Raw genomic sequence first — 21,258 nt, forward strand, 5'->3', positions numbered from 1 at the left:
TGCTGTTGTTTCAGAGATTCTGTCTGTTTTTTCTTTCTCGGTTGTTTCACGCATGAGAGTAAATCCGGTCCCTGTGATTCTTCTTGACTAGAAAAGGATGTTCTAGAAGAGGGATGTTCAATGTTTCCATTGAAAACAAACAAACAAACAAACAAACATCTTACCCTTTACAATTAAGGCAGAGAATTTGTGTTATTCTCTGCTATAATTCCAGTATCTACAACCAACAATACTTGGCATGTAGTGGGCACTAAGTGAAGTTTTTGGAACAGATGCATGATTCATTTCCCCCCCTCTGTTTATTCTTTAATTGTGAATGTTGAATGGCAAAGCCAATGCTTTATTTACAGGTCCCTTGTCCCTTTCCTGAAAGGTCCCTTGGAACCACTGGTTTCTTGATTCTTTATAAACAATGAGTTCTATAATGAAACTGGTTTGGGAAATGCATATGTGCTAAGAAATCCTGTGGTAAAGAAACTTTGGTTCAAACCAAAGTTTCCTAAACGTATTTGACTAGGGATATGTTTTTCTTGCCTAAACATCTATTAACCTCTTAATTTATATTTTCTGGATCACATACTGGAGACATGGTAAATACTTTATAGTTGTAATAAAACTATATGTTACTGTGCTGTAATACAATAACAAATACAAGATGTTTTTGTATCGTAGATTATATGTGACAAATTGTGTATTTTTAAGCAGCTTTGTTGAGATATTCACACACCATACATGTTATGCATTTACACTGTAATTTAACGGATTTAAGTATATTCACAGACATGTGCGACCATCACCACAGTACATTTTAGAACATGTTCATCTCCTCAAGAAGAAACCCCGGGTCCTTCAGCAGTCACCCGCTGTGTCCCTCCCCCAGGCCTAAGGAACCACTCATGTGCTTTCTGTACCTGACATGTGCCTATTCTGGACATTTCCTTTCAAAGGAATCCTATGGTATGTGGTCTTTTGTAACTGGCTTCTTACAGTTAGCATTTCCAAGGTTCATGCGAACTGTGGGCATGTCAATTCTTCATTCCTTCTGGTGGCTGAATATTCCATTGTGTGGATGTGGGTGTACCTCGTTTTATTTTTCCTTAATCTGTTGATAAACACTTGGGTTGTTTCTACCTCCTGGCTATTACGAATAATACTGCCATAGACCTTTGTATGCATGCTTTTGCCATGACCTATGGCTTATTTCTCTTGGGCATGCACCTGGGAGCAGGATTGATGAGCTATATCGGAACTACTCTGTAACTCCGTGTTTCCTCTTGTGAGGGTCTGCCAGACTGTTTCCAGAGTGACATCCCATTTTACACCCCGCTAACATTGTGGGGGTGTCCTCTCTTTGCATCCTTACCAACACTTGTTATTATCTGATGCTGGGCTTCTAGCTATCCTGATGAGTGTCCAATGGGACTGATTATGATTTTGATTTGCATTTCTCTAATGGCTGTTGATGGAGAATCTGTTTTCCTGTGCTTCTTGGCCATTTGTGTATCTTCTATGGAGAAATGTATATTCTCCTTTGCTCATTAGAGTTTTTTTTCTGTTATTGAGTTGTTTAAGAGTTTTCTCTGTATTCTGGATTAAGTCCTGTGTCAGACCGTTGATTTGGAGTATGTTTTATCTATTTTATGGGTTATCTTTTCCCTTTCTTGAGGGTGGCTTTTAAAGCATATAGTCATTTGAAGTTTTTAATTTTGATAAAGCCCAATTTAGCTACTTTTTCTTCTGTTGTTCATGCTTTTGATGTGTGTGTGTGTGTGTGTGTGTGTGTGTGTATTTATTCATTCCCCACTTTTAGCAGAGTCAAAGCAACAGCCTTCATTTGGTTTGTCATTGTTATGAAAAAAGTAGTTAAAATAGTTAAAAATAGTTATCATTAGCTTTGAGGCCATAATATGTGATGGTTTTTTAGTCACATCAAATCAAATAGCATTTGGCTGAAAATTCCAATCCTGGTGTAAAGTAAATGGAAAATGATATGTTTTAATTGAATTAAATAGCATAATGAAAAATAAAATCAATATTATTGATTTTAAAGCATTTTATTCAGTGAAATTCTTTTCTCCCCCCAAAGTTTGCTTCATTAATCCTGCTCCCCTGCCGACATTCCATTTGCCATTAACCTTCAGAAGGTACAGCAGGCCTGTTAGGTGAGGAAACTGGTGAAGGACAGTGGGGACAGGAGTGGCTTTTCATTGGCAGCGGGTTTGAGCTGGAACAGTGACGCGAGAAGAATGTGCATGTTGTTAATTAGCATATGTTTAGAGAGTCAAGGTTAGGCTCTTTGCTGTAGGGGGGAAGGAGGAAGCAGTTGTTCTTAAATTCTGTTCCTTTTACCCTGGGGCTTGGGCTTCTGTTGGGAGGCTACTGAGGGGAAGGCCTGACTTCCTGGCTTGCCTCTCAGCAGTTTGGTCTAATGTGTTTCACAGATGGGGGTGGGGGGGGGGCGGGTTCACAGGAGAGAAATTTGACAAGAGGGCTTCTCTGTTTACAAACAAGTAAACCGAAACATACCGGTCAAGAGAATTAAGCTCGGGAGTGTGTTTGCAAGCTCGGTGAGAACACTTTCAGTCGGAGATGCCGCGGCATCGCTTCCTGCGTCAACCGTGTCCCCGAGTCTGACTTCACAGTCTTCGTAAGGATCACACGTGGGATCAAGTTCATCTCAACGGAAAGGAAATCTTGATGCTGTGGTACCTTTTCCGTTCAGTGTGTCCCTTCATGTTGCCGGTGGCCTGACTAACGTGTGCGTGTTCTTTCCGCTCCGAGGTATAACGCCGCGTTTGCTCTCTCCGCAGGTTACGAGTGCCCAGCGAGCCGCCCTGACGCAGGACCTTCTTAATGATGGATACTGAGAAGAAGCCAGAGAACGATGAGGATGAAAATGCAAACAAAGAAGCAGGAGACTCGAGAGATGTCTCATCTCATGATGTAGATTGTGGGCCTGTAGTTGATGCGGTAGCAAATTCCTCTGAAAACTCCACAAGCAAGAGAGGTTTTTCAGAATCCTCAAACCTCGGCAGCGTCACCGTGGGGCAAGATGGGAATAAACATGCTTCCAAACGAATGAAGTTATCGGCCGAGGCAGAGCACCTAAAGCGTGAAGAGCGGGGCGCTTGCGGGCTGGAAGCTTCTGAGAGCACGGTCCCCGAAGGGCACGTCCCGTTGGGTGAGGCAGTGAAGGAGACCCTCCTGAATGAACGCCCTGATGGAGGCACGAGTCTCCCCAGTGCCTTCTCCCCGCCTCCCAGTTTGAGCACCACTGATGCTGTTTCTCCGAAAACAGACACCGAAGAAAAGTCTGCTCGGGAAATGGTTTCCCTTGACCCGGGAAGAGAATCTCCTTTGCCCCTGAAAGAGATGAGTGTCGGTTGTACTGTTGGAAACGTAGATACGGTCTTCAAGTGCGACGTATGTGGTCATCTGTTTTCCTCCTGCACTGACTTGGAAAAGCATGCTGAGTGTCACCTGCAGCCACCTGGGGAACACACCTGCTGCCACTGCAGCCACAAAGCAGAGAGCAGCGCGGCGTTGCACGCGCACGTCCGGCAGACCCACAGGCCGCAGCGAGTCTTTTCTTGCGATCTCTGCGGCTTTCAGTGCGTGGAAGAAAACCTGTTGAATGCACATTATCTTGGCAAAACACACCTCCGGCGTCAGAATCTTGCTGCTCGTGGAGGATTTGTACAGATCTTAACAAAACAGCCCTTTCCCAAGAAACCTTGTTCCATGGGAACAAAAAGTGTTCGCGTGAAACCGAGAGCTTCTAAGCCAGTAGCAAAGGCTAGTGATTCAAAAGGATTACGAGACGTTGGAAGCAAATTTAAAGATTTCAGAGGGGGCCTTTCTCAGCAAAGCAGAAGTAGCAGTGAGCTGCTTGTCGAAATGACGCCGTCCAGGGATCCTTCGTCAGAAACAGTAGGGATTGTTGAAGAAAATGTAACTTCTCTCGGCATAGCTCGAAATCCTGAAAACCAAAGTAAAACTAAAAAGTTAGCTCTGGTCAGCTCAGAGGGTCTCTTAGATAAGGTGGAATCTTCCAGAAGTAGCCTACAGGCAGCGCACGGTATCAGCGCAGGCTCGAGACCAAGACCTGAGCGAAACGTCCTCACGTTGGGCGGTAGCTTCCGTCGACGAAGCGGCACTTTTACTTTAAAGGGCCAGGCCAAGAAAAGGTTTAATCTTTTAGGAATTAGTAAACGAGCAACTACTGATGCGCAGAGGGTGTTTATGACACACTTGAGAACCCAAGTGAGAACAGGTGACGCAGAGTCTGCGTCCAGACACGCAGAAGCGAGTGGCGGTGTCCACAGTCTGTGTGTGACTTCCCCAGAAACACGGGACCCGAAGCAGGACAGAAGAAGCTCCCACCTCGCGTGCTGCCTGGACTCTCCCGCCGCGAGGCCAGCTGCCGCCCAGCAGACTTGTCCTTGTACGGACTGTGCTCAAGTAGCTACAGAAAGGACGGAGCTGGAGACCCGTGGGGAGGGGTGCCCCACCGGAGACGTGAAGCTTCGCTGCCAGGAGCGTGACTTTTCCAGCCCGTCGAGGAGGGACTCGGACAAGCATTTGTACGACAACCAGCACCAGCACACCGCCAGTGTCCTCCGTTGTCAGCGCTGTTCGTTTAGTTCCGAGAACGAACCAGATCTTACAGACCACATGAAGGAAAAGCACAGTATGTGTTTTGTCTGTACTCCTTGTAGTCTGTTCTTCTTGTCTGAGAAGGACCTGGAGGAGCACAGAACAACTGAGAAGCACGTTCGTTTATTGGTTCAGCCAGAGGCTTCTCAACCGCGTAACAGTGATTTGGTGTTACAGTCTTTACCCTTAAGTACTTTAGAATCAGAAAATACAAGAGATGCTCTGAGTGAGTCCGGTAAAGCAGCTCAGGAAGAGCCCGTTAAGTCCAGGGTGAGCCATGGACATGAAGTCAGGCATTCCAGTAAGCCTCAGTTTCAGTGTAAGAAGTGTTTTTATAAAACAAGGTCTTCCACTGTCCTCACGAGACACATAAAGCTCCGGCATGGTCAGGACTACCACTTTCTGTGTAAAGCATGTAATCTTTATTCGTTGAGCAAAGAAGGCATGGAGAAGCACATTAAGAGAAGCAAGCATCTTGAAAATGCCAAGAAAAATAACATCGGCTTGAGTTTTGAAGAATGTATTGAAAGGGTGTGTATAGGTGCAAACGATAAAAAGGAAGAGTTTCATGTTTCTGGAAATGGCAGGATAGAAGGCCATGTGGAAGGTGCACAGTTACAGGAGCATGTCTACCTCGAAAAGAGCGTGCTGACTACCAAGGAACTGTCACAGTCCGGCGGAATGACCAAAGAAGGGGAGGTCACTTTGACCGCCACCCCAAAGAGAGGGAGACCGAAAGGTAACATCTCACGTACATGTTCTCATTGTGGTCTCTTGGCCTCTAGTATCACAAACTTGACTGTTCACATTCGACGAAAGCACAGTCACCAGTACAGTTACTTGTGCAAAGTGTGTAAGTATTACACCGTAACCAAGGGAGACATGGAGCGTCACTGTGCCACTAAGAAGCATAAAGGACGAGTAGAAGTAGAAGCCAGCGGCAAACAAAGTTCAGACATCATTGTCGGCCCTGAAGGGGGTAACCTTGAAGCCTGTAGAAAGAGTGCCACGTCAGCGGTTTCAGGGGAGCACGCTAACAAGTCCGCTGAGTCAGATGCCTCTGTTTCAGAAAAGCCAGGAGCAGAGCGTGGAAATCCAACTGAAGTCGAAGTGGCAGGTGTGTGTCATTCTGTAGAGGGGGAAGCTGACAGCCGTCTTCCTGATAAAAAGGAACAGATGTGTCTGGAACCGGAGGGCCCTGTCCAGCAGGGGGACGCTACGGGTGTAAGCGATAATAAGTGTGTACACTGTGAGTTCAGTGCCCACTCTTCTGCTTCTCTAGAGCTGCACGTAAAACGGAAGCATACAAAGGAATTTGCTTTTTATTGCATGGCGTGCGATTACTACGCTGTGACCCGTCGAGAGATGACGAGGCATGCAGCCACAGAGAAACACAAGGTGAAAAGGCAGTCTTACCTGAACTCTTCGGACATGGAAGCAGGTTCTGCAGACGTGCCCAGGAGTATCATCATATCCAACGAGCAGCATCAGCAAAATTCTGAGGACTATCAAGTGATTTCAGACCAACCATCTGAAGAAATTCTGAAATCTAGAAGTACCGCTGATTGTTCTGTTTTGGATGAGAATACTCATCTAGGTGTGGCTAAAGTACTCCGTGCTCCCGACTCAGTAGAAATTGAGACTGGAGATGAATCTAATCTCAGTGAAGAGCATTCCTTCTGTGAAACTTTCCAACAGCCCCTTGCCAAGGAAAAAGCTCTGAAACCCGAGGATGTGTCCCTTACTGTTTCCTCTGATTGTGCCTCCCCGAGCAGATTTCAGAGTGAAAATGCAGGAAGCTCAGCTTTGGATTATGAGCCAGTAGAGAGAAGCCACAGCATGCTGAATGACATTGGTGGTCCAGGCACGCGTGGCGAGAGTGATGTGGGATGTGTGGGCGAGAATGCAAGTGAAATCCTGAGCAAACGTGGATGTCCTGGAGGTTTAGGGGGAGGGCATCTGGCCGAAAGCACCATCCCTGTTGTGATGACAAGGACGGGACAGGAGCCAGACCTGGAGAGCCGTGGTCAGAACGACGTTGGAAGTGTGCAGAGTTCAGAGGACTTGAAAGATGGTACCCAAGAAGACCCCGTTCTAGAGAACAAGGAGATTCTGATGAATTCCCAGCATGAAACTAAAATTATCTTGGAAGAAGATGGTCTGGCTTCTGATAGCACAGTTGAAAGTAACGATGTGTATGAAACTATAATCAGCATTGATGACAAAGGACAGGCCGTGTACAGTTTTGGCCGGTTTGATTCTTCCATAATAAGAATAAAGAGCCCTGAAGATGGTGAGTTGTTGGACCAGTCTGAAGAGGGTCTCATAACCACAGGCGTGAGGATCGGTGAGTTGCCCTTAAAAGACTGTGCCCAAGGTGTGAAAAAGAAGAAATGTGAAGGTAGTTCTTTTGGTGAATCCACAAGAATTCGTTGCGATGATTGTGGCTTCTTAGCAGATGGTTTGAGCGGACTGAATGTGCACATAGCCATGAAGCACCCTACGAAAGAGAAGCACTTTCATTGTTTACTGTGTGGAAAGTCCTTCTATACCGAGAGCAACCTCCACCAGCACTTGGCTAGTGCTGGTCATCTGAGGAACGAGCAGGCCAGTGTGGAGGAGCTTCCGGAGGGAGGGGCCACCTTCAAATGTGTCAAGTGCACAGAGCCCTTTGACTCAGAGCAGAATTTATTTCTCCATATTAAAGGGCAGCACGAAGAGCTGCTTCGGGAGGTGAATAAGTACATAGTGGAAGACACTGAGCAGATCAACCGCGAGAGAGAAGAAAACCAGGGGAACGTCTGCAAGTATTGTGGGAAGATGTGTCGAAGTAGCAATTCGATGGCATTCCTGGCGCACATTCGCACTCACACAGGTACGTACGTGCGAGCAAACCTGTGTTTACCTAGAAAGTGCGAACGCATGATCCAGTTGGCACATTTGGTCCCATCCGAACGTGGAGTCCTCGGGGCGTTTGCCTGTCGACCTTCCACCTGGCTCCCGTCACCCCGCTGCGCGGCCCTCTGGGCATCTGCCATACGTCATCGTTGACGCCTGCCATTTCCAAAGTTAATTAAGCCTTAGTGATTCCAAGGCAGGTGATTTGACAGCTTTCTTTTCGTTCCATCAAGAAGCCTTGCCCCTCTGATGCCTTTGTTAAATTCCCTTCTCTGAACAGCTTTTCAGTTGTTTCTGAGTCCTCGTTTGGTTTTTCCAAGGTACTTACCAAGTGGCACTGTGTGTTTCAGAGGACACATTAAATGGCTTTTGAGGAATGAAATAATACAAATTTTCTTGGAATTTTAGGGATTTAAAGTTACTCATTGCCAGATGGTTTATTTCAAAAAGTGTAACTCCCAGGCAACAAGATTCTCCTTCCAAGGGTCACAGTTAGTGAACACTTTCCAAAGTTGCTATGTCGTGGGGATTTGGTTTTCACGCAGGCAGCACCTGATTCAGTCCCTGCTCTGTCAAATGTAGTGTTCCATTTTAATGTTTAATTTTGGGTGGAAAATTTTTTTTAAACTTTGTGTGTGTGTGTGTGTGTGTGTGTGTGTGTGTGTGTGTGGAAAAATGCATAAGCCACTGTTCTAAATTTATGTAAAAATTCACTGCACTGTTTCTATAAACCTGCCATACATTCTTTATTTTAAATAGACAGCTTTTCTAAATCATTGTGCTCTGCTTAGACAAGTTCTGTCTTCATGGTTGAATTTATGAGTGGATTTGAATAATAAATTCACATTTCAATGAACATATTTTCATTAAAACTGTAAGGTTTATTTTACTGTACTTTTAAATAATGGCTTATTATTAAAGCTATACTTTAAATTCGTGCAGTTTTTGAAACTTAGTGCATGGTTACAAGGAGGAAGACAAAAGAGTGTGAAACGTTGCTAGTTTAGGGAGATTAAAGGCAGATAAAAGTTTTTCATTGAAGGAAGTACCAGGGCAACCTGTGTCAGATTAATCTAGGTAAATACAAACATTGTGCTCCTGGTGCTGACTCTTCCTAGAGGGGAGCTGTTGTCGGGGAGTAAATCCAAATACTATTTGTTGGCATTATTATACCTCTGTCAGCACTGTGCTTGCAGCTGGCTTTGTGAAATGATAGGGCTTTTAGAAATCAGGCTTGTTCACGTGTGTAGAAGGTGTGTACTTCCTCAACATGCCCTCTTAAGGCAGATAAAACGGAATAAAACTCAGAAAAAGATGCTAATGGACCTCTTTTTAGAATTCTTTATGCAACTGTCTGGTCAAGACATGTTGCTTATAATTGATGTGTCCATTACTTGAATTCTCTTGTAATTATAGTCAATAAGTCTTGTAAATGTGTTAAAGCTCACTAAAAGCATACAAATTCAAGAACAGAGTAAGGCTAATAATTTAAAATAATCAATGTAGGCATTTCAGCACTTAATTTCCCTTGTGTGTTGATAGCTGATCATTCTTAATCCATTAAGATTTATTTAGTCGTTTACAATGCAAAATAGGTTTGCACTGGTCACTTGTGCCATTTGAAAACGTCCACTAGGTTAAGTGCGGAATGTAGTCCATTAGTCTTCCTTGACTATATGTATTAATTGCATTTAAAATCAAGTTAATGTGGATGTGAAAGTGAGGTAACCATCAATATGTGACAAAGTAACCCTACTTATATAAGTTACATCATTGATTCTAACATTTAGTAAAAGTTAGCGTACTTTTTAACATCTTGTGTTGGGCTCATCAGCAAGTACATTTTTATCGTGTTCCCAGGCACCACGGAGGAGCCCTCTTCCTGCGGACACAATGCCAGTCCCACGCTTACAGCTCTGCAAGCCACTTTTCGGGGGATGTTGCTCTCCCAACTTTGATCCAAGGTCTTTTTCTTGGGGCATCTGAAAATGAATTGCTTTTCTGATACTTTGCTTATGTCCGCGAAGTAGTAATGCAGGGGCTGTTATTAATGGTTAACTGGAAAAAGACTTACTCTTCCAATCCCTGTTTTCATATTTTGTGATTTACTCTCTACTTCATGTAGCCTTTCCTTCCCATCCTTAGCACGATGAAAGCAGCACTCTAAGAAATAAATGAGTTTTGGTTATCCAGAATTGTAGGAAGAAAGCACCCCAGAGTTTTCCTGTGCCTTTGCTCGTATGAAGTCATCGGCGTGACCAGGAAGGGCAGTGTTGCCTTTCCCAGTACGTTAGGAGCCCAGAAACAGTGGTGCATTTTCTCTCCTGCATTATTCCGTTGGCTAGAGCTTTACTTTCTCATAACAAAGTAGTGAGAAAAAAAGTTACTTCTCATTCAGTTAGAAGACTGTCCGAAGCCCTTCATTTGGTGCTCTGAGTGCACTGGTCACTTGTGCTGTTGGGAAACGTTCACGTGCAGGGAGATAGAGGGTTGTGTGGGCTCGCTGAAAAATTCTCAGGCTAGAGCTGGTCACTAGTGTTGCACTTAGTTCCTGTCTGCCGGTTTAGACGCTGAATCAGCTTGAGAAGAGGTGGTGAGGTGAGGTGGTCTGTTGACTCTGAGCATAGCCCGAGCAGGGGCTCCGCACTGGTCAGTGCCGGTCTCTGCGCTGGTCAGTGCGGGCCCCTTCAGGACCTGGCCCCCCGTGTTACTGACCGAATGAAGGAATGAAGGGCGGAAGGGAGTGTTCAGTGTGTAGGGAGGGTTGTAGAATGGAGGCCGTCGTGGCGAAGCATTGGATGATGGGTTCTATACATCGTACTTCATTCTTTAGTTTTAGTATCAAGTTTTAGTATCGCTTTTTACATGCTGTCGTCACATCCGCGTATGCCCGGCAGTTAGCAGTGACTGATGCCGAGGAGTGCCCCGTGTAGGTCTGGGTGGAGAGTTTTAGTTTTAAAAGCCTTTGGGATTCTTTTGGTAAAATTGTAAGGGGCCAGAAAGCTAGAGTCCCTTTTGTTTTTCCCTTTCAAAACCTCAGAGGGGTGCCTGGGTGGCTCAGGCGGTTGAGCATCCGACTTCCGCTCAGGTCGTGGTCTCCCCGTTTGTGGGTTCCAGCCCAGCGTCGGTCTCTGTGCTGAAGGCTCAGAGCCTGGAGCCTGTTTCAGATTCTGGGTCTCCTCTCTCTGCTCCTCCCCTGCTCACATTATGTCTGTCTGTCTGTCTCTCTCTCTCTCAAGAATAAATACACATCCACTCTTATGTGGATCCTGAGAAACTTACTAGAAGACCATGGGGGAGGGGAAGGAAAAAAAAAAGAAAGGTTAGAGAGGGAGGGAGCCAAAACATAAGAGAGTCTTAAAAACTGAGAACAAAGTGAGGGTTGATGGGGGGTGGGAGGGAGGGGGGGGTGCGTGATGGGTATGGAGGAGGCCACCTGTTGGGATGAGCACTGGGTGTTGTATGGAAACCAATTTGACAATAAATTTCATATTTAAAAAAAATACACGTTAAAAAAAATTAAACAGGCAAACCCTCAGAGGCCAAATTAAAAGGAAAAAACCCCAGTGAGGATAATGCTGTTTCCAGGGATGGAACTATTTAAAGTAATATTGACAGTTTATAATAATCACAATACACTTGTGAAAAAGACAAAGGGAGAAATACATAATTTTACGAATTTTGCCTTATTAACAGTGTGCCTGGCTTCATCTTGGGATGTGCATACCAAGCTTAAAACTGGAAACATTATTGGAAAAAAGGACTTTTTTTCCCCTTATGCAGAAAAGTATGATCTCCAGTTCCCTGGAATTTTTATGGCATAGAAAGGAGATGTTAACACAGCCTGCTGTGAATAGAAGATGTGAAAGATAGTCAGGACCTCAGTGATTTCTGCATGAAAGCAGTCAGCAGAGTAGCTCATTTATGTGCTGTCAGCACCCTAGCAGTGAGCGCCGAGACCTGGAGGAACTAGAGGTTTTCACTGAGGAGCCTCCTAAGGGAACTTGGAGGGTCTGTGCCCAGCCCCTGTGGCAGGCACGCTGACTCAGGAGGGACTCATCACAGGGTCAGTGCAGGGGGCACGCCAGGAAACTTAAATCCACAGGATACTGTAAATTAGCCTTTCACCCAAATTGTAATGCAGATACTGAGAGAGCTTTATTTTCTTCCGTTGGAGTTCCTGATGTTATTGTTAATTAATAATTTCCTGAGTACCTTATTATCTTGAATGCATTTCAGTTTAAAGTACAGGTAAATCGGTTCTTCTCACTCCCGTCTTTTATGTGTCCCTTTATAGAATTCTGCTTCAGATGAAATGTTTCCAGGTAGTGTTAGGCTTGGTTTTATCAGAATCATTTAAATAAACTGTAGTTTCTAATGTGATTGATAGGGTGTGATCACTGTGAGCTGTGGTCTCCACCTGCTGTTGACATTTAAACAGATAAAGCTGACTAGATATAACCATTCAGGTGCTAAATATATTTTACATCTACTTCTAACAGCACAAGTGGAAGTATTAAGAGATCTGGCTTCATTGTCATTGAGCTGTGAAGTATTCAACCTTGTCTGCCCGCGCTTAGTACTGTTGACTTTTTTATTTCTGTTGGAAGATTAAAATTAAATGCTTCACTTTTTTTGTCAGCTTTTGGGAGTTAAATTGAAATTTAAGACTCTAAAATTTTTTACTGAGTGCTTCAATTTCAACAAAGTATTCTTGGAGGATTATATTTTTCAAGGGCACTGCACAAAGGTTCATTGATCAGATGTGATTTATTGCAATTTTTTTATTTGAGCTCTTTTTGTATATTTATTGAAGTTCCCATATTTCATATTCTGTCTAACTATATTAGAAGAGATACTTCACCAAATAGGTACTAAACATGCTACGAAAGATCTGGAAGCATATTGTTCTGATTCTAGGCTGTGATTTTTATGATTTTCATTTATTTGTTTGAGGACTTAGCGGTTAGAAAATTGAAAAAAATGGTATATACCTGTGACACTGAAAGGAGTGTTGCTCTTGCTCACGTGGGTACCGATTATCTGTTAGTTAACCTTGTTCCAGTTACAGTCTGTCTGATACCAACACCGGGTTTGTTGACTCTGAAATTAGTTTGCTTTCTCATTTTTGAGTATAGGTTAACCTTATTTCTTTATGCAATTAAAAAAAATTGTTGGTACTATGCTTTTTAATGATGAAATATTTGTTCTTGAGATCAATAATAAAATGTCAGTACTTCCTGGTTTGCAGAATCATCACAGATTTTTGACTATAAAATGATCATAAAAGCAGATAACTTATGCATTGTGTATTCTTACATTGTGTGCTACCAAAATAGTAATATAGTGAACCACTTGGGATAAATGTCCGAAACAAATCTGAAATGCCATTCTTAATGTGAATAAATTGAAAGCTGCAGAAGTAGGAGGGAGATGGCCACTGAGAAATGTATTTGATGATAAATATACTTAAAATAATATCAGCTACTGTGTATGCATTTGTGTTTTATAATGTTCCATTTTAAATGTTGAGCGACTCCAAAAGATATTTTTGCGAATTGGTAGAAAAATATTTAAAATTACTTAGCCCATCTGATACACTTAGCACTGCTCAGAGGCATCACGTTGGACTTTAAATCTTAAGAGTGTTATTATTGAAAGTTAGGAACACTCACTGAAACATTAAAGTCTTCTTGGTGGGATAATTATGGAATGCGGGTCTATTCCAGTTAGAAAGGAAAGCAAGTACTCCATTTTGGGGCCAGAAATTTCTAATCGGATGAAAAGTGTGATTTAAGATCTAGGCCTCTCCTTAAACTATCAGTACTGTGTTATTCAAATTCAAATCATATTTTATGTTAAATTTACTTAGGATCAAAACCATTCAAGTGCAAGATATGCCACTTCGCAACGGCTCAGCTTGGCGATGCCAGAAACCATGTCAAAAGGCACCTTGGGATGAGGGAATACAAGTGTCATGTCTGTGGGTGAGTAACCTGAAACCATCTCTGCGTGGTGAGCCAGGAAGCATGTGCGGGATAGCCATTGTTTCAGAATTCAGAAGTGATATGAGTAAGAGTGGCTAAAATTATGCATGCGTACCCTCCTTTCCATTGTTATGGTAAATTCCTTAAATACAGTTATGACATTCTTCTCCCACTTCTAATCCTCTACTGCAGATGAGCAATTTTATGGGCTACAAGGTCAATTTGAACCTGTAATCTGTAAATTGACTAAATTATAGGATGTTCATTCACATTGCCAGAGAGAACTGTAAATTCCATTTAAAGACATAAAAAAAATACATAATACAGCTTTAGGAACGTATATGTATTTTTTTTTTTTTTCTCTTTTGCCATACTGCTTTAATTTTTAATCACATTAATGGCTAGATATCCCGGACATATCCCATAAAGAGAAAGGCAGAAAAAGATTTAATTTCAGACAACTGGTCACTGATTGTTGCAGAGATGAAGCTTAAATAAACAGTGTATAATGTATGTTTTTGTGTAACTTTATTCCAAAACTTGTTTGCCATTTTTAGTTAATGACTCTTCCTCTAAAGAATCGTTGCCGGTGTTAAGCTGTCACTCAGATGTGTTGCGTTTAATAGGAAGCACTGAGATGCCTTAATGCACAACTGATTAATTTAGCAGAAATGTTTAAAAGGTTTTAAAATGCCATGACATCTATGGTATATCATAGGACATTCAGAGCTGGATTTTAATACCCTCTCTCTGATTAAAAATATATTTTAATGCTATTATGCTAGAGAAATTAACTAATATGTGTATCCCTTTCTGTGAAACCTGAGAAACGTGCAATTCTTATGGCCGATTCCCTAAATACTACAGGCTCAATTAAATTATGCACTGTGCACATGTTATATTAGGTTTCCCTTTTTAGTGGAAGATTTAGTGGGCAAATATCTTTTAAGTCAAAAACAGCCTCTGTCTTTTGTTGGGCAGTCATGTCATGCCAGGATGCCGTTGCATTTTTTGACCCTTAAGATAGTTTTACAAATAACTTTGCAAGCAGTTTTATTAACCACGGTCTGTGATTTATTCATTGGCAGAATTGATGGCTCAGTAACTTGCAGCTAAAGTAAATGAAGATGAACCTTTGCCCTCAAGCCCCCTGAAGATCAGTGGGGAATGAGTTTTGTTGCCACTGGCTTTAGCTGCAAGGGTTGAGTGCCAAATGGTTCATTTTAATTGCTCTAGGTCTTGGAATTTTAAAAGATACCTCATTTATTGTTTTTACTGTATGAGTTGTAGGAAAGAGGAAGGCCCTGACTCCAATGAGAATTTGCGATTAGATGGCACTAAGCAGTTTCTTCCTCAGATCTTCAAAATAATTGGGCAGTTTTTGTGTGCTCTGTTATTAGAAATCTAATTCCTCCATTTTTTTTTTTTTTTTTTTTTTTAATTTTTATTAGGGTTACTAAGTCTTGAGAAAGAGAAGAAGAAACTTTTCTGGAGACTAGTTTCTGACCTGAGTAGCATCAAAAGCAGTACAGGATTGGTTGGCTTTGATTGTCCTTTTTAAACCCACTTGGCTCATTGCTTGTTACCGCACACCACTGACATGTGACACTCGTGGTCTATTTGCTCGATTCCCAGGATGAAGAGTTATAAATACATAGAGATACATTGAGTTGTGTGCTGATGCCACAGAGGTCTGAATGTATGCACGGGAGCGGCAATCTAGATTCCAAAACTGTGTCTTTGAGAATGATGGTAGTCATTGAACTTTATTTCGCTTTGAAATAATAGTTGTCTTAATTTTTTGTAAGTGAAATTTGATTTAAAAGTTATAGAACAATAACTTTTCTAGGGTACATATTGTCACGGTGACGCTGAAAGTTCTGAAGAATTGTGGTAAACCCAAGAAGTGTTTGTCTGTGGAGTTGAAACGAGCAGTTTTGATGAGTTAGGTCTAACGAGTTAGAACCCTCTCAGGGGAAAGAAAAAGTATTGTAGGGCGTTCTGTATTTCCTGTATTTCAAATGGATAGGGCAGTAGGTAGGTTAAAAACTAAAGTGAGAATCATGATAAAAAGCAAGAATTGGCCGTCAGGTTAGTGGCAGTAGCATTGGTACATTAACACTGGTGACAATGTCAATTCATTATCATTGATGGCTAAATAATCCTGGAAATGCTCAGTGGACCTATTAGTTCCTGAACATAAGCAGCCCATGCTGCATTTCTTCATTAGCTTTAATTGCTATAAATTTTACCTTTTAAAAAAATCATGCTTTAAAAGGTGAAGTGATCTTTCAGGAACATTAACTCTATAATTTTGTCACAAACAGAAGGCCCTGCACTGTGTTTTCTTTTCTGCAGTACTTAGGATCTTCATCTCTGGCTTTTAGAATTTTATGAATAACCTTTTCGTTACCTGAATTGCAAGAAAATAAACTGCTTTTCGAATAGTTCTAATATATAAAAACAATGGAGCAGATATTTTAAAAATGAAATTAATACTCACAATGTTGTATTCTTTTGTCCTAGTAACTCTTGCTTTTCTTGAAAAGAAAAAAAACCCTCACATTTTATAGCGAAATTGATGGAAATAGTAAACTGCGCGTTTTGTTGAATTGAGCACATTAGATTCTTTGTAATTGGTTTTTCATGTCTGCCTTTCTAGAAGATTGTAGACGCTCATCAGATAGGTATCTTGCGTACTTTTACTAAGGCTTGGCTGAAGAGTTGTGCGTTAGCTACCCCCTTAACAAAGACTGCCTTTTAAAACTTTTATTCCAGTTGTTTGCACCTACAGTGATTTTCTTTGACTCGTTAAGCTCGGTTTTAAGATAATTGTCTCCATTTCATCAGCAAATCTTAGTTAAGGTATATTACGGATGTAAGTCAGTTTGACAAAAGTAGCTGAATGTGTTAGATGTCTAATTCCTATCAGGTAGCTAGGGTTCAGAGTTCAGGATTTAAGTTTTGTTTACCCATGGTTTATATATGTGCCCCCAACATGGTAAAAATTTCAAAAATGTATTGCTTTGCGCTTCTTGTTTTAAGAACCTGTTGTTGATCACTTTATTTAGAAGCCTTTTATTTTACTTTCACTTTTAAGAGGAGGAGTTTTTGAACAATACAGTTTCTTAACGTTTTTCTGACATGTGAATGTGATCTCAAGTGGGGTTTTATAGGGTATAGGTTGTATTTTTATTCAGCACTTACTGGGTAGTTCACATGAGCATGTGCTGTGGAGCTGACAAGGGTTAGTGGGGAGAGAAGAAATAATAGAGCATCTCTCTGCAGAAGTTAATCATGTTTGTTGGGAACATGTGTTTAGAAATAAGTGAAACACATATTTCCCTAAATCAGTGATTCCTACTTTCGACTACTAAAAACACAACTTGAAATCTGGGTGGCTTATAGACCCCATGTTTTGTTAAATCTGTTTAAATTTATGTCTCTGTCTCTGTGTGTATCCACACATGTAATAGGGTATGTGATCCTGTCCATAAGAAATGGTATTTATGCGGTGGTGTTGTTTGTTAACATTCACTTCATTTGTTGATCTCATAGTGTCATGATATTGTTCATCTCATGTTTATTATCCCCATTGTACAGATGGTAAACTTGAGATTAAAATTATTTTTGGCGATGGAGTCAAATTATGTACTGGTAAGAGTAGACCACGGTTTCACTGTCCCTTTATTTTTTTAATTTTTATTTAAAAAATTTTTCTGCTTTGTGCATTATCTGTTGGTTTGTTATTGACTTTAATTTGTACTTATTTTTTTCTCTCTAGGTTGTTTTCCCCAGAATGTAATAACTGTAATTTACCTACCTCCTTCCAGCCCCTAGCCAATTTTGTTTTCTGCTTTTGCTCAGGTTTATGTTCTTTTGAAAACTTGCTTGCATGGTAGTTTCCTCCAGCATTCTGGAATTCAGTCTGTTTTTGTGTCTCTTTCTCTGTTTCACTTTCTCACATTAAAGCATTGTTTTCAGTAACTTTATCATTCTTCCCCTTTGTTGTGTATGTGTTGGTAGTCTATTGCACTTGAGTGGTTACAAATTGAACATCGCATAATAGAATTAAGTGCCAGGACAGGTGAGAATATTCTTACCTTTTCATTAGGATGAGAGGGGTGAAGATTGATCAGCTTTGGTTACTGTGGTTGTTTTTTATGATCAGTTACTTAGGAAAAAAAAAAAAAAAAAGAGTAGCAGACCAGTGTGATTTCCACCAACCTCATAAGTGCTCGCTGACTGCTGCATGCCGTGATTCACAGAGACCCCAGTACGCGTAGTCTGGGGATTAGGTTATTTTCTGAAGGACTTCCCTGTGTCTGGTCTTGAATCTTGTGTGTCGAGTTAAGTAGTAGAGTAGAATTTACCTAATCAGGAGAGAATAAGGGCATTTTCTTAAGTCTGTTACATCCGGGTTCACGAAAAGATTCTAGACATTTTCTATTGTGTATTGATGTGCTTATGAGCTGTTTATTCTTATTTGGTTTAAGAAACCTTAAATAGAAAGTTACTAATGCAGTAAAACTCTGTGTGTGTGTGTGTGTGTGTGTGTGTGGCATTACCTAGTTTTTGTGCATTAGAAGGGATCTCTATGTAGATGATTATAATGTCACTTTCTGACCTTTGCAGCTTGAATAATTGTAAATCATTGCTTCATAATGTGTCAGAGAATGTCTGTACTAGGCAATTAAATGGCAGAATATAATAGACCAAATTATTGCCTGTCATGTTTTCAACAACACAGTTAGTATTTGAGTTACACTTAATCATTACGTGCATTAGCAACTTCATTGGAATCCAGCTTCAGGCTGAGCATGAAATACATTACATTATTTAAACCTCTAATGGTACAAGTCATTTATTTGTGTTGAAGTCTACAACATGCAGAGTTTCATAAAGCAAGGAACACTTGAGAGCTTAATTTATCCAAATCAAAGTCTAAATGCAGATAAACACAAGTGGCAAAAATTAGTAATTTTTATAGGCTGGAAATATTTAAAAATACATGGTTGTGGGTAATTGTAGGCAGCAGGAATAAATTAAAATCACTATTTTTAGTCTGTTCTGAGAACTAAAGCTGTGTATACCTAAATCATTAAAAGCACCATGGAATTGCATTTTTAGCTGAACAATTAATTACACCCATCATATCTATAGATGTATCCAGCCAGATAACATAAGCATTTGGTTTGACTGGTTGTTTTGGTTAAAAAGATATAGATAGAAAGAGTTTGTTTTATGGTCTGGCATGAATTATGCTTGTAACAATGTAAAATGCAGGTTCTCTCAGTTTTGTAAAAAATTTAAATTAAGATTCAAATACTCTTATTTTAAAGGGTATATTACATACTTTATGTATGTAATATATTGATGCTTTTTGTTTGATGATATATTTTTTGCCTTTCGTTTGAAATTTAAAAATGCCACGTAGTGATTACTGTCTCTCTTCCTGTCAGCGAGGAATATAAAATTAACATTGTTAGTTTATTCCTCTGGTGCTAGAGTCCTTGAAGTCCCATTTAGTGAATGATCATTGTCTTAGATTTTTTACGTCCAAATCACTTTGTAATTTGAATGTCTAAAAGACATCTTAGTTATAATATTAAAATAAAAAACACTCTTTCTCAGATACGGATTCTAGGGTATTTTACAGGGAACTCTTGTAAATCCAGGACAGATTTGGGAGTGAGATTGGGACAGTGGAGGAGATGGTGAGAGGCTTTGCCACCCCCACGCCTTACTCTCCATTTTGTAGTGGTGTTTTCTTGAATTTTCGTCATGGAAGAGGGGTCATAGGTTTATTTCGAGGCAGTGTGTATCGTCAACCTGTAATGAAATAGAAACACAACATACGTTGTCATTTCTTGGTGTTGTAGTTGACAGCATTGGCCCAAGATCTTTTTCAGTGACAAATTCCTATCTCAGGGACTTTTTTGTTTTTTTGCTTTATTTTTATTTTAAGATGGTTCCGTGGTGATTTTAAGATCCAGTTGTGGAATCTCAGGAGTCTTTAGCTCTCCTGATCCATATGGTGGAATAGGGGGAGATAGCCAGTCTTCTGGTTTCCTTTGCCTGTCCTGTGATTTCTTTGCGGGGAGGGAAGTTAACCTGTTTTCTCCTTCCTTCTTTCTGCTCATGTGGTTCTGAAAGGCGTTTACTTTCTGAAAGGTTTTGCTCTTTGATTTGTCTAAGTCTGAGTAAGAGGAGGTGTTGGAAGTGTACATAGGAGGGAAGCATAACCAGGTCTTGATTCAGGTCCTGTAGGGCACACTCTTGAGAGTGTCCTCTCTGTGCGGAGCCAGTGACCAGCTGGTGCAGGGGCCTTGCCAGGGCTTTGCCATCATGTGCTCCAAGCAGGAGAGACAGACGTGAAGAGGGACGCACGAGGGGTAAGAAAGAGCAAGGGACAGAGGTCTGCGGGGAGTGCTTGGCTCTGCTTAGAAACACCAGGAAAGGCTTCCTTGAGAGGTTATGTTTGAGTTGGGGCTTAAAGGATGAGGACGTGTTCGCCAGGCTAATTTGGACAGTTTCAGTAGATGGAGCAAAAGAACAAAAGTAGTGAAGTGTAGAATACTTAAGTGTAGAATACTTAAGAACCTTGCAGGAATTTCCTGGAGTATAAGTGGCTGATGGGGCGAAGTGGAGGGTTTTAAAAATACTAAATAAACAGTAATGGAACATCAATACATGCCACTGCTGTTGGTCTTTAGGGCTGAAATGGCCAAAATAATAGCCGCTTCAAATGGAAGGAGAAAGCTCAGGTAAAGACACGTCCAAGTCTCGCTGGACCAATTCGGAAGGTTGCGTTTCGTCGGGTAGCCGGCACTTGGGACGCAGGTGAGTGGGAGTTAGGTAACCAGGGCAGCCCATTCCAGGCAGGGTTTGGGGGTGTTCAGTACCTGTAAGGACGGTAGCCCCGCCAGAGTTGAGGTGGTGAAGCAGGGAGGACCTCCCTGGGGGCTGGGCGAGGCAGGCCGGGCCGGGTCACAGAACTGTGGCACGTTGCCTAGCGAGTGCTGGCCTTTCCGCCACTCCTTTTTGACTTGTCTGCTGTCCTCCAGTTTTCTGGACTGTGAGTAGTCAGGGAGGGGACGAGGTGGAGAGCCTGCTAGGAATCAAGGGGCAAAGTTATTTTTATGAGAATTTCACTGTTTGTAATTTCAAGTAGGGATGCTATTGATTGTGGATAATTGTGATGAAAACTGGTTGATCCCAGTTCCGTGTAACCTGAGGCAGCATAGTTCCAAATAATAACTGCAGGGACGGGGCCCCCTGGGGGGCTCAGTCGGTTGAGCATCTGGCTTCGGCTCAGGTCATGGTCTCACAGTTCACGGATTCGAGCCCGGCGTCGGGCTCGGTGCTGATGGCTCAGAGCCTGGAGCTGCTTCAGATTCTGTGTCTCCGTCTCTCTCTGCCCCTCCCCTGCTCTCACTCTGTCTCTCTCTCAAAAATAAACATTAAAAAATTAAAAAAAAAATTGCAGGGACGTAGAGTTGTGTGGACACGCTGCAGATGTCCGTGTGCTGCTGGTGCCTTGGACGTTGGTGTTCCAGTTGTGTTTCCGTGTGCAGGTCATGTGCATGGGAAACCATCCGTGTAAAGATGCATACTGGTTAGTCATGTGCTCTCTTCCTCTACTTCTTAGTCCTTGGGTGCTTTTCTCGTGGGTACCCATGGGCTCTGCCTCCACATCCTCTGTCTGCTCTCGTTC

At 41.8% G+C, this 21,258-nt stretch overlaps 1 protein-coding gene across 3 annotated transcripts in view; it reads left to right on the forward strand.

Annotated features, from left to right (window-relative positions):
• The window catches only part of ZNF407 (zinc finger protein 407), a 447,376-nt gene that overhangs the window by 24,785 nt on the left and 401,333 nt on the right, over window positions 1–21,258 (forward strand). For all 3 annotated transcript variants that reach the window (XM_027069185.2, XM_027069187.2, XM_027069186.2), the window contains exons 2-3: window positions 2,811–7,531; window positions 13,427–13,541. In XM_027069185.2, the coding sequence (XP_026924986.1) occupies window positions 2,854–7,531; window positions 13,427–13,541 (4,793 nt within the window). In that variant the 5' untranslated portion in view covers window positions 2,811–2,853. The remainder of the gene's footprint in view (window positions 1–2,810; window positions 7,532–13,426; window positions 13,542–21,258) is intronic.

The sequence above is a fragment of the Acinonyx jubatus genome, chromosome D3 (assembly GCF_027475565.1).
Source record: "Acinonyx jubatus isolate Ajub_Pintada_27869175 chromosome D3, VMU_Ajub_asm_v1.0, whole genome shotgun sequence".
Taxonomy (NCBI): domain Eukaryota; kingdom Metazoa; phylum Chordata; class Mammalia; order Carnivora; family Felidae; genus Acinonyx; species Acinonyx jubatus.